The sequence below is a fragment of the Hetaerina americana genome, unplaced genomic scaffold, assembly GCF_022747635.1.
Source record: "Hetaerina americana unplaced genomic scaffold, ioHetAmer1.1.p SCAF_21, whole genome shotgun sequence".
Taxonomy (NCBI): domain Eukaryota; kingdom Metazoa; phylum Arthropoda; class Insecta; order Odonata; family Calopterygidae; genus Hetaerina; species Hetaerina americana.
This window is the reverse complement of record NW_027286775.1, coordinates 5543469-5557228: the sequence shown is the minus strand read 5'-3', so window position 1 is coordinate 5557228 and position 13760 is coordinate 5543469. Positions and strand designations below refer to the sequence as shown.

The 13760-nt window shown below is 44.9% G+C and overlaps 1 protein-coding gene across 2 annotated transcripts in view; it reads right to left on the bottom strand.

The window, feature by feature from the left end:
* LOC139688637 (meteorin-like protein) overlaps nucleotides 1-13760 on the bottom strand; it is a 96946-nt gene that overhangs the window by 22178 nt on the left and 61008 nt on the right. The window contains exons 2-4 of one of the 2 annotated variants that reach the window (XR_011700770.1): nucleotides 10708-11138; nucleotides 10040-10096; nucleotides 8129-9795 (exon numbers count right to left, since the gene is read on the bottom strand). Coding sequence is in view for 1 of the 2 variants with exons in the window: in XM_071586200.1 (XP_071442301.1) it covers nucleotides 9386-9795; nucleotides 10040-10096; nucleotides 10708-11138 (898 nt within the window). In the remaining variant the exon portion in view is untranslated. Of the gene's footprint in view, nucleotides 1-7888; nucleotides 9796-10039; nucleotides 10097-10707; nucleotides 11139-13760 lie in introns of those variants that run through there. The other variant, XM_071586200.1, reaches the window with a different exon arrangement.

Below are 13760 nucleotides of genomic sequence, written 5' to 3'. Positions count from 1 at the left end.
ACCTTCCATATTATTCCCACGCTTCTACAAATCCCCTCCCAACTCTTCCCCTTGCAAACCATTCCCCACCTTCCCCTTCCATCCAGCGTCCGCAGCCCCTTCTGTTATAACTTTTCCCGCAGTTCCTTCCATCTCTTTCTTGAGAAAGGTGCTCGTATATCACAATTCGAGTGGTGAATTTAAATCAAGTGGAATCCTTCAACTACCTGTGCAGCAGTATAACTTGGGATGGAGGAAATTCGACTGGCATTAAGCGCGAACGGCTCAAGTTAATAGGGCGTTCATTAGGAAGAGGAAACTCGACTATGTTCAAACAAATTCAGATTTCGAACAAAAAAGCTGCTCGTCAGAATGTTGGTGGGGACTTGTTCGCGCATAATGGCAGTTGCCAAGAGGAAGACCACGAATCAATGCGTAGGTAGGAGCAGCGATCTATCCAAGAATTTTTAGCTCCCTTTATTTATAATCATATTTATTATAAGTATCTTAAGGGTTTAAAATTGGATGTTGGAAAGGGCAAAATGGAGAGCTGCAGTTGACCAGTTCTTGGATTGAAGATGGAATAGCAAGGCAAATTCCGAACAGCAATCAAAACTTATCTTGGGCGTCTTCGCTTTTAATCCGCTCTTCCTGCTCCGCGGGACGTATCTTCGAGGACTATTGCTCGGGAGATGGAGAGGGGAAGCTGCGAGACATCGAGGATCAACGAACTTGTTTACGGTGTAGTAATAATTGCTGGGAAGGATGCTGAACTGCCTAGACAAACGAGTCATTGGAATCACGTCGATAGCGCTGACGAACTGGTTGGGCAATAAAACCTGACGGCAGAGGCGTCAGCACCTGGCACTTTGCTCGCTCTAGGGCGCATGCGCGGGAAGGCTCATGTGAGACCTAGGAGGGGAGGGAGGCGGACGATTTGCACTGCATGAATGATTCATGACATTCCACCTCAGGCCATTAGCAACGAAATTAGGCGAGCGATGATTCCATTGCCATATCCCCGTGATGATGATTCGGGCGTGACGTGAAATATGAAGCAAGCAGGGCGTCGCCGTGAACCCCTAGATTACCAAGGGGAACAGATTCCGAGGAGATCCGGCGCCGAATATACAGATGTGCATGCATAATAATAACAGCACTTATGAATGTAAGTGGAGAGAACCTCCACGGAATAATGGCGATGGCGCTACGGAGTCGGGAGGCAAGGGAAGGGCATTCGTCTGCATACCGAGGCGAGTCGCCTCCGACTCGGTTTTGTCATCTGCGGTGCCGCATTGGCGTAATTCCGGCCTCGTTTGACCCGAGGTCACAAAAGCATTCCACACAATGAGGATCATTTTCAAGAAAAAGCCGAACTTAGGAATCATGTGTACCCAATTAAATTCCGTGATTAAAAAACCTTCTGCGAATAGATTTCGAGAGCAAACTACAGGTAGATAGTAAAGTTGTGTGCAATTTCGCTCTAGTATAATTAATGATTTGATTATAAAGTTATTACCAAAACTTAAATGCCTTTACTCCCTACTTCTCTCGCCTCTAATCAAATAAACTACATGTGGAGACAGCGATTTAAATTCGAGTGAAAATTAAGTTTAGGCTTGAATTTTATTCGTTCCTCGTTCGGTAATTTTGCCATGCGTTGACTTCGCAACAGTCATGGTTGCCCAACGGGCGCCCTGGGGATGGGCACTGGCGAATTTCAGCGTTATTCGTGAGCTTCCTTAGAGCATAAAATATACCGATATGGAAAACGTGTAACATATATTATTCGAGTCGAGGCACAAGGTGCAGCTTATTAGGGAGGTTCGCTATTGAATGTAAGGATGTCAATTGCATTTCATGAGGGATAAAAGGCCCGCGAAGCCTAAATAGCAGTCTCTTCCCGAATTGTTCAACATTTTCACCCCTGCCATGGGACCTGAAAGAGTGGGCGGGGAATGTCTTCTCGCCTGCGGTCACGATTTGGATGATATGAATCCATGATCCATATACACGGCAATTTATGCGAGTTTACTAAATTTCAGATCAATCAAAGCACGCTGACTGATTGAGAAAACATGTTAACATTCTGAATTTCAACATTATCGGAACTTTTTTTTACTATCGTCATCATGAATATCAGTTTTTGTCGTTGGTTGCTAATATTTACTGCGTTGGCCATGCCATAGGGGAATGAATACTCGGCGCTAATGTTCTCTGATAATGGAAAATAGTTGGTCGCAGTATTCCTGAAGTGGAGCGTTGCTGACCGAAGGGCCCGGGTTCGATTCCCGGGCAAGCCTCTCTGAGCACCCTCAGCTCCACCCAAGCTATAATTTTTCGGGTACCAGATCTTCCTGGGAAACCATAGGCAGCACAGGGAAAGGAACTGATCCCCATTATTCCCCTGAACTTCATACGCCGAAAAAGGCTTAGAACTGGGCGAGCTTTATTATCACCAACCAAACCGACCTTCGGGTTGATTACTGTGTTTATGGTTTTTTTTATTGAAATCACTACATATTACGGTGCCCTGTTCCAATCGATTTCAATCCTAATTAAAGCAGCAAGGTAGCACGTAGTGGTTTTTTATTTAAATTTGATATTTTGATTATTCGTGGCACATAGCTTGTAAAATTTTATATTGATATGTAATATTTTCGGAGTGACTACCGTAAGCTCAAAAGAGAAGCGCTACGAAGCACATTTTTACGGCACGTTTCAATATCCTGAAATATCTCCTATCTCGAATGAACCCCATGTTTTGGAGCCAGAAGTTTCCTTTTCTCTTTACTTCACCATATCCTCCTCCTTTCTAGTTCTTCCCTTCATCATTTTCCTCTAATCATCAGTCCCTTCGTGGAACCATTGCATCTCGTGTATTTTCACTTATTCTTATCAACAATTAATTTCTGGTTAAGTGTTAATTATCAATAAATATATTTATGCAAGGTGTGTCCCAAAAGTAGTGGGACTGAGCCAATTAAAAACATTGTTGCCAGAATGGATACATTCACTCAAAAGTCTTGGAATTAGCACCGTGGTGCGCACCGCTTTGGTAGCGAGGAAACCTCACCAGTGGAAGTGTCTTCAGGGGATCGCATCTCGGTTTCTGATTCCGTTGATGTTCACCTTGAAGTTCCATAGACGGCACATGGATTTCTACGTCTACACAAAACCAGCGCTCAATCCAAAGGTTGCTTTCATGATTGGAATGTTTATTTCGTTTTGCGTTCCATGGAAATAATGGCCTCATTTTACCGAATTGCTGCAACATTTATCTTGATTTACGGTTGATTAATTCTTCAAATAAACAACGATTATGAACTTCCCCAACAACTCACAAAGGCACTCACAATTTCTCTGGATAACCATTACGGATAATGAATTAATCACTTAACCTCGGAAGAACCAGTTCTTACCCGACCCTATCTTTTAAAAAAATCAACTTTTTAGATAAATGAGTCAGAAACATCCGCGCTGGCGGGGGAAAATGCGGAATTTTCAGTAAATAATTATCCAGCAGATCGGCTAAGTAACATGTTGACGGCCTTAAATAAATTCCAAGTGATTTCCAGGCTGAATTGCCTGCGGGTGTCGTCGGGCTACGATTATTTGCTCCGCCACCCACCCGCTCCATTTCCAGAGACTTGACTGCTCAATCCTCGAACGAGGGGGTGGCGGCCCACCAGCGGAGCGGCCCACCTCCGTCCGTTGGTCAGCACATCTGTCAAATAAGATGCAAAACACAGGCTCCACTTTTAAATAATCCCCTCAAAACACCGCGGACATTGATTTTCACGTAAAGTATCCCATATTCTGTATTCGTGGCCAATAACGAGAGAAATTGAATCTTAAATCGCATTACAATAATTAAGGGGCGTGGTGAAAGGTCTCATCGTGAATGATGGGGAAACAATAAGGAAGAAATCGAGTTGGGGGGCAGAACAAATTATTCATTACGCTATCGTCTGTTGGCGTACGTTTCAAGGAAACCCGTAATTCGTTAGTAATTGAGTTGGTAATTTCATAAGGTTGTTTTATGGATTTATTTTTAGACGTCTCTATAAAATGCTCATCTTACGAGGCTTAATATATGTATAAGGATTTGCACGGCACTTGAAGAAAAAAAATATTTCTACTCCCAGATAACTACCAACGTTAAGAGCAACGACGTTTTTCCAGAAGCCAGGTTCCTTCCCTCGCTGGGCTCTACCCAATTAATTGTTTATCCTTTCATGAAACAATCCTCCATATAACCGAGCATATTGCAACTTTGGATGTGTTTAAAATTCTGAATGGGTTCAGAGGGACATTAGAATGGAATTATAGTCCACAGCCTACTTGAAGACCAGGTCAATTCTGAACCAAGTGACAATGCAAAAAAATTAAGAAAAACCTCCGCAGGCGACTGAATGGAGGAGCTATCTTACCACCCGTCCAGAAGCTCGTGCTGCCGCCATGGGACCCCCTACTAACATTTGCTCGCGGTCCTTCTGCCAGTTGCATCTGACACGTCCATTCGTCTCGTTTGAGGACTCTTGCCAAATGAAACGGAGTTTTTTGGAAATAGCATGAATAGAAGAAAACATTCCATATCCAGTACCCGATAGGTATTACAATTTTTAACATTGCCAGAAGAATAATAAATAAGTCATTTTTTTCCATAGCCTGGGACCAAGGATTCAGATTCTGTAAAAATTGTGCAAAAAACATAAGGCTAAAGTCTAAACTTTCGAGTGCTGAAGGCTAAATGTTGTCATGTATATATATATTATTATTATTAGGTAATCTACCGGTTAAGTAAGGTTTTTGGATGGACATAATTACTAATTAAATTATTTGTGACCCCTGGCAAAACACAACATCCTACTTTGCATCATGTCCCTCTTCAGCTCCGAGTACTTTCTTCCTCCCTTCATCCCGTCCAACATCCCTATCCTGTTCCTCCCCTTTCATTTTTTGCCTAACATTCTCTCCTCCACCATTTGGTCTCAAGTCTCTCCTGGACCATTTGGTCTCAATTTCGCCCAAATAAAGACCACTATCCATATATCTCTATTACAGCCTCCAACATCCCACTGCCGGTCTATACCCCCTTCATCCACTTTTCATGCCTACATAGGATTTCTCCCAACAAAGTCCTCTCTTCGCCCACCATACCATTTCTTCATGGTCCATTTCACCTTCTCCATTCTTCTCCACACCCACATTTCAAAAGCCTCCAGTCTACGTCTATCCTCCTGCTTCAATGACCACGTTTCCGCGCCGTACAATAGCCACGCTCCATATGAAAGTTTTTACGAGTCTTTTCTTAACATCCTTACTCAACGTCCCCGTCATCAACTCCCTCCTCCTTGTGAAAGCCTCTTTGCCTAGCGCAATTCTTCTCCTTATGTCCTTACTACTTTGACCGTGTTGGTCCAAAACACTATTGAGATACGTAAACTGTTGCTCCAGTTGTTTACTTACGTAAACTACCTGCTCCAGCTTTTGCCCTCCTATTTTAATGTTAAGCTTAGCCTTTTTCTTTCTATAAAATCGCATAACCTTTGTTTTTATTTTTTTGATTCCCATCCCATACCTGTCGCACTGAACTTCCAATTCACTAAGCAATGCTTGCAGCCCCTTAGCTGACTGACAAACTAAAGCTTGGTCAACCTAACTGATTTTACGTATTCCCCGCCCACTTTCATTCCTACCTCCAGTTCTCCCCATGCCTCTTGAACAGCAACGGTATAATGGGCAACCCTGCCTTACACACACACACACATATATATATATATATATATATATATATATATATATATATATATATATATATATATATATATATATATATATATAAATTTCCTTAAATGCACCATAAGAAGACAGCTCTAGGCCACGCCTTAATGCTTCGTAATCGGCCCGGTCAAAAAAATAAATCTTTCCTTCGAGTTCCTGATTTTTCAAAGTTATCAAGTTAATTTAAACTATCACTATTCTGTGGTCACCAAATCCATCAAGTGTTGCTGTATTTAGGACGACTTCGGATAAATTTTTGGCTACTAGATCAAGTATGTATATTGTTTCCTCTGGTAGTACATATTGGTTTAACGAATGTGATGTGAAAACACGAAGCAATGACTCGCATTACTCCTTGCCCTTACCTCCTGCTATGAAACTACAGTCTTTCCAATATATGTATGGAAGATTGAAATCCCCTCTGATTATAATTTTTCCATTGTGGAAATGGGAATTCAAACTAACGACCTCTCTTCCTAGTTCTAAAATTCATTTTTCTCCGGAATCTCTAGTCTCTGTAGTCTGTTTCTCCGAAATCAGTTAGGTCTGCAGTATGCACAAATATAGACTCCTTTCAACCGAGGACTTTTTATGGAACACCAAACACTTCCTATGCTACTATTAGGGAAAGACTCACTTCTACTTTTGGGAATATCTTTAACAGCTATGAGAACTCCCTCCCCCCAATCCTATTTGCTCTCTCTTCTGTAAATGGCATGCATTTGGGAAAATCTCCTCGTCTGCAAAATGTCTAGCGATAACCAGCTCTTGGTTCCTATAATTATATCGGCTTGGGTACCTCTAATCATATGGTAAAATTCGGCTATTTTGTTTTTCAAACTTCGGGAGATGATTGTCACAACGGCGATAGGTTCATTCTTGAGCAATTCACTGTGATTTCCCTTCCTGGAGCTACTTACTCTGGGAATTATTTTTGCCGTCTTATTCTCGAGTACTAAGTCTAATCTTTCATTACATAAGCCGTGATTCTTGACGTAATTATTATGAGAATGACCCGTGTAATGCTTATTAAGTAAATTCCCACTAGTTGACTTACTCTCTAACCTACCAAATATGCTAAACTCTCCCCATATGTTCCTGAATCCTAGTCGCGACCTTCTGCGATGTATCAACCGGATAATGTACTCCTAAACGACTGAGAAGCTCCCGACACGATGCAAGGACAGGCCGCAGGTCTATGAAGTCCCCTCCAATTCCCCGACCAAAATTTCCCCATCTATTTTTTACCCCTTCAATCCGAGACACCAAACCATATATCACCACGGTCGAATCTCGTGTCAATTGCGTAACTTAACAACGAGTCTTTAAAACTGCACCCCGACCCTCCTCACCTCCGGACTAAGCCCCTCGAAAGAACGCAGAATTTCCTCGGGAGCTGGTATCATTTTCGGGTGGAACCAAAATGGGAGAATATTCATCAATATGACCCTTCGGCACCTGAGGAGTCTGGCAGAGGCCTCTTCAAACGCTGCTTTAATTTTGGGGCCCACCCAGCATGGTGTAATTTTCGTCAAAAAGACCAATCAATACCCCCGCTTTTGGCACCCGAGGAGTCCTTCCGAGCCCTTCTTCGAGCTCTGATGTCATTTTCGGATCCACCCGAGACTCAAATTTTTGTCAAAATATTTTGGAATGCCTCGAATATATTGGAATGTATTTTCTATGCAACTGATGTGCTCTCCTATAGAATAGGTTTATTTTCAGTTACATGTTTATTTCAAGTACACATGTATCTGGTGTCATTTTCGTGTCGACCTAAATTGGTCGAATTTCCGTCAAAATTAAGATATTTTTTTCAATTTTGATTTCAACCGCCACTCCCCTTTGGCATATGAGCCGGTAAGGTCAGTCCCCTTCCAGCGCTGCTGTCATACAATGCCTCTCCCAAAAGTAGTATGACTGAGTGGATTTAAAAAAAATTCGACGGAGGAGCTTGTGAGCATTCCGGAAGAAGCGTTCCAGGGGTTTCAAAAAGTGGCAACACCCTCGGGATATGTGTATCACCTTGGGGAGGAAACTACTTTGAAAGGGATTATGGCCAATAATTTTCTTGTGAAATATTTTTTGGGTAATAAATAAATTTAGAACAGATCTCTTATAAGCGAAATAGAATGTATTCTTGATTTATAACAATTTTTACATAAAATCTTTTACATGGTATTCACATTTAGGAAATTACAAATGTATACAACTGATGTTTAAATAACCTTAGCCACGATTTCTGAGCCAGGTATAATAATATAAAAAACCTTAAGGTTTAGAAAACACCTCTTTTTCTAGGAACATGATATGATGGAAAAAAGAAAAATTCCCATGGGTTAATATCAGCATGGAACATTACCAAAAAGGACAAAATTACATGGAATGAAATTAAAAGAGAAACCTTGAAACAGCCGGCTCGCTGGTGAAATTAAGCTATACATGTATACGTCCCATAATTTTAAAAGCGGATTTATTCAAGAGTTGATAGGCTTGAATTGTCCAGAAATTGAACAAAGTTTTGTCAAATAAAACAGCATTTTGGCACGATGAATTCACTAATAATATGGAGATTCATGCTTCATTTGAAAAGAAAATAATGAAAAACAATCAAGACACAGCCCTTCTAGCTTCTCCTTGCACAACTTTGACCTTGTGTGTTCACTTTCAAAAGCCTTATCTTATGCCTAGATGGTAAAATAAGCTAAGCATTAAACAATGTTGTTTCTGTAAATAATGATTCATAATTAACAAAAATAAACATCTCTTCATATAAATAAGAAACATTGTTTCCTATTGCACATAATTTTTAAGAAAACTCGGTATTTTTTACTCTTCATTAAAAATAAGATCTATTCACTCATAATCATGGCCTCGATTATGAGCAATAAACAAAAGATATCCTTGTATCTACCCAAGTAGTCCTCGAGAAGAAATACAACTAGCAACTTCACCAACTGCTAAGTGGAGCAAGTGACGGTACATTTGCTGTGAAAGAAGAACTCGATGGACAACATCTCCTCCTGGCCTTCTGTCGCCTCAACAACATAATCATGCCGTTTCAAACAATACTTTGTCCACCCCCCAATCATGTAACCATGTAAATACCAAGCTCCCTGCAGTCAATTTAGCAATGCATTTTCAGCGAGGGATGAATTTCCATTGGCTTAATCAAACAGAAAAACAAAAGAACATTGTTTAAAGATTATGAGATCTCAATTCCAGGGCTCAGCTCAGGCGAATAAGCATTTCCTAAGTAAGCCCGCGATGGTTGCCTGGGCTGCCCTTGGCCATTGCCCCCAGGGAATGCCCGATGGTATTATTTATTTATCATTAAGTGCCTTAAAGTTCCCATGACACATTGCGACTCCATACCTCACCCCATCAAACGAATGGGTAGAGCACCAAGATGAAATAATTTTCACGGGAACATCTTCCCATGGTCCGTCACTAAGTACTAAGCAGGATATCATTTGAGTCTTTTTTTAAGCACATTGAAGATTTCACCTCTTGGCCAAGCCTGGTTTCTTCAGACTCGACCGGAATCTTGACTCGAACGCCTCGACGATGGCACTTGTTTTGCTCGCACGCACTATGTACACGGGGGTCGCGGCGGCCCTCAGGCCTGGAGGACGCAGGGTGAGGCGGCCAGGCGGTGCGTCTTGCGCGTCAGCTCCGCCCAGTCCTCGAGTCGCGGTGCGCAGCGCAGTCGCAGCTGACCAAGCTTCCTCTGCGCCATGAAGACGAACTCTCCGGCGCCGTGTCGCGCGCCGCAGTGGGTGGGGACGTGGAGGGTGACGGAGGCTCCGCGGTCGGCCGAGTCCCACCAGTGGCGGCCGGCCCTGTCGCCCTTCGCGGGAGCGTCGCCCGCCGCCGCCTCCTCCTGCAGCTCGCCCTCGTCGAATGGGTCGCCTTCGAGGGCCGGCGGGGGAGCCCTGGTGCGGCGGATCAACTTTGTGACCCTCACCTTCAGCTCTGAGGTCTCGGGGTCATCGTGGGACTCGACGCTGCGAATGGTGCCGCGGGTCACTGCGGGACGAGGGAGAAAAAAAAGTAGAGGTCAGAAGAGACATCGGGGGACGCGGGACTCCGGTGAGAGTGCGAGGGAGAGGAGGATAAAAATGATCATCACATAAAAAACCCGAAGGTTTCAAATATAAAAAAGGCGGGACCACTTAAAGGGGTTAAATGCCTCAGTGAATCAATCTGCAAGAGTTATGCAGGCGACGACAGATACGAAAGATTGTGATGGGATATTAGAGGAAAGACTCACCGAGATCACTGCTGCAGAAGGCGTGGGTCATTTCCTCCACGGTGCACGGTCGGCATTCTGCAGAAAAAGAGAGAGAGGATGAGGTACTGAACTTTTAAAACACCCTTCACACAATATTTCCCTCTTTCATTGCGTTAAATTCCGGAATAGTTTCTGTAAAACTGGGGAATTGGGACAAGAAAAACTATCGTTATTGAAAATTAAAATTAATGCGGGGAGCATTAATGCTGGCTGTTTGGCTTATGGCTGTTTTGAATCTCAATCAGGCAAATAATGTACACAGAATTACGAGCAGTGCCCTGAGAGATTTCAATGAAAGAATAAGGAGTAAAAGTTGAATAAGGAGCAAATGTTGAATAATGGACATCACCGGGACACCGAATTAACAGATGCATTTCGAAATAAGAACTTGAACCAGGCAACATTCATAGTGTTTCGTAAATTAATAGCGGGGGCTCATGACACTGGAACTGGCATAATTTTTATGAGCTACTGACTCAACGATTATTTACAAACCAGCGATAACGAAATTACAAAGAAACATTTTAGCAAATGCCATTCCGTGCAGCGCCGCTGAAAGCTTTGCTTGGAATCCCAGGAGAAAGAGATAAACCGCCGCCTGAATTGATTCGGAGACCCAGGGCGAGGGTGCCTTTCGACGTGCTTACCTTCAGAAGGGTCGAATGACTTGACCCCACTGGGCAGTGGCTGCAGGTGGTACTCGAAGGAGGCCACGGTGCGGCCCCTAGGGGACACGCCCCCGGGGGTCGCCTCGACGTAGAGCGCCGCCTGACCCTTGCGGCTTTGGAAGCAGCGGACGCCGCTACCCTTGGCGGCGCCGTCCTCGACCCCTGGCGGGAAGAGTGGGTGCAGGGAGCGGGGGCCCTCGAGGAAGAGGCGCGCCCCCTTCCAAGTGCGCCCCAGGCGGACGCAGCCCCGGAACTCCCCGTCGACGCCGCCACCGGCCAGTCGCAGGAGCACCCTGAGGGCGCCCCTGGGGTACGCCCACGACACGGCCCCTTGCGAGCAGCGGAGGTAAACGGGCCGCACGCCCACGCCGCCACCCTCGCGGGACACCTCCATCTCGGCCATCAGCCCACTGCGGAAGAGAGACGGCGGAGAGTTAGAGACGAGACGGGAAGGGGACGGACGGCGGGCCGCCATGGGCTCAATGCTATAATAACCAATGGTAGCTTTGAGAATCATTTTAGGAGAATTTTCTCAGAATATATGTATGCAATACACAAAATAAGAAGCATTCCGAAAAGCCATGAGGTCGTGCTGACATCTGTTGGCGATATTAAATTATTTCCTTTGTTCAGGAATTTTCCTTCAACAAACGGGAAAGATTTTACCAAGTAGACGAAAAATATAAATTGGAGAAAGTGCAGTAGAAAATCGTTTTGCGCAATACAGGTACGTTGGTTCAAGTTATCAGGCTGCTGGATCATACGATGTGAACCTCCTCGGTTATGCATTGCATGGGTGGCCACTTCCCCGATGGTTTTCACGCACAAGGAGAGCTCCTAACCCCCTGCGCGACCCCTCGGGGGAGATGTCGCGTCGATAGAACTTTGCAGTGCAAACTCACCGCGAGGAACGGGAGTTGGAACCATTCGCGGATGAAGGGAACTCTCTACCCCGGAAGAGAGAGACTCCTAATCGAGGGAGGGAGAGGGTGGGCCGCTCCATATGCGACCTGGGGGCCGCCCAGCGGGTAAGCCTCAGGTGCTTTCCTTATTCTGCGAAGGCGGGCTCGCTGTCCGAGCCGGATGGACGCGAGGGGACTTCACTTGGTGGTGCCTGATGGGGGGTGGGGGCGGAGGGGAGTTTAGGTCGTCGAAGGGGGGTTGAAACCAGTAGCGAGAGAGCGCGGCCTTCTAAAGAGACGCTCCTAATTTAGGTACATCTACATGGGAGCAGAAAAAGGCAAAGGGCTATTTTGAAAAAAGGAACGAGGAGGCGAAGGCAAGTCGGGCTGCGGAGAGTCAGCACGTTACGGGATGGAAGGAGGAACCGGATTCCGTTCGAGAAGAAGCGAGGGGGGGGATGGATGGAGGCCCCCTCCCGAGGAGCCAACGACCCCCTTCCCCATAAACATTGTTGCGGAAGGGGGGGAGGATCCAAGGCAACCACATCTCTCCTCAACTCGGTGTCCCCCTGGTGGCCGCCTAAGGGGGTCCCCTACGAGGAGGAGGGGAAGGAAAACCGGATGGTCTGTTGAGTCCGTGAGATGACCAGCGGACGGAAGCGGGGGAGGGAGGGAGGGGTGATGGCGAAGGACGACGTTTCAGAGCGGTCAGCGGTCCGTCTTCGAGGTGGCGCGACCGCATTGGACGTGGCACTCCACTTGACCACATCAATCTCTGGAGCATTTAAGAAAAATTCTCTTGAACTGCGATCATCAATGCATAATGAGTTTCGAAAAGGTAAAATGTCATTTTACGGTGGGGGGGGGCTGTCGCCCCAAAACATGATTTTCTGCAGTTTTTTTAGGTTTCAGCGATTGTCTCTCGGTCCAAGCGACTGGGATTTACAGTCCTGGCACACCCTTCCTCTCCGAGGGCTGATTCCTAATTACCCTTAGATGGCGAGACATCCATGGCTGCAGAATTCAAATTACAGATACAGCGAGTGCTGCTATCCAATCACATCACTTAAGAAGTTCTTCGAGTCTTAGAGGAATAGCAAAATATATTGACGTCTTCGACTCGCGGGCGGAATGGAGAAGAAAGAATCGTGTTATGGAAGTTAACACCACGATTTGATTTGGGTTTTCTGTCCATCGGACGGCGTTTGATAATCACCCCTTGGATTCATATTTCATAAATCTGCAATGCAACGGCAGAACGGAACAAAGGTCAGGTCAGCTGCTGGTCCGACCTGCATGTGATAGTGAACCGTGTCAGTCGCCAAGTGTTCGATTGATATAAAAAGTGCCGACATTTTTATAAGATGGCAGAGTGCGTAACTGGAGCGCTCTATTGGACGAAGGGGGTGAGAGGGCATTAGTAAGTATGGGAGGGCAGTCTCTCGGAGGGTGGGGTTGAGCGCGTCGCTTGGTTTGTGCACACCGAAGTGGGGAGGACTGGTGGGGGGGGTGAGATTGCGTGAGGTGGGTGCGTGCGTCTCCGTATTCGCGGGGCGGTGGAGGGAGCATTGCGAAGAGCGAGGAAGAAATTTTCCCACAGGAGAGCGAGTGGTAGCGGGGGGTGAGGGAGGGAGGCCGGGGGGGGGGAGGATTGAGCGATCGAGAGAAGTCTGCTGATTTTTAAAACTTTTTACATAAACACCGCTTTCATTGTTGTTTAAAAAAGGTGCTAAGAAAGCTGTGACGTGCCGCAACCACGGATTCAGGGCGCTCAAAACATTAATTCGTGATTGCTCCTTATATCTGTAATAACTACTTAATGATTACTTCTACTATATATCTTCCTATGAAGATGGAGCAGAATTCCGTCGAAATGATCAAGAAATAACGTGTGAGTGATCTTTTAATGTGTGTCTATATTGTTTGTTGCTGTCCAATTTATTATTAATATATATATATATGTGTAGAGTCTCTCTTGAAGGCCTCTGAGAGGGCCGAAAGCTCGAACAATTTACCGTGTGAGTGTCCTTTTAAATGTTGCTATTCTATTCGTGTTATATTGTGGCAGCCCATTATATATATATATATATATATATATATATATATATATATATATATATATATATATAT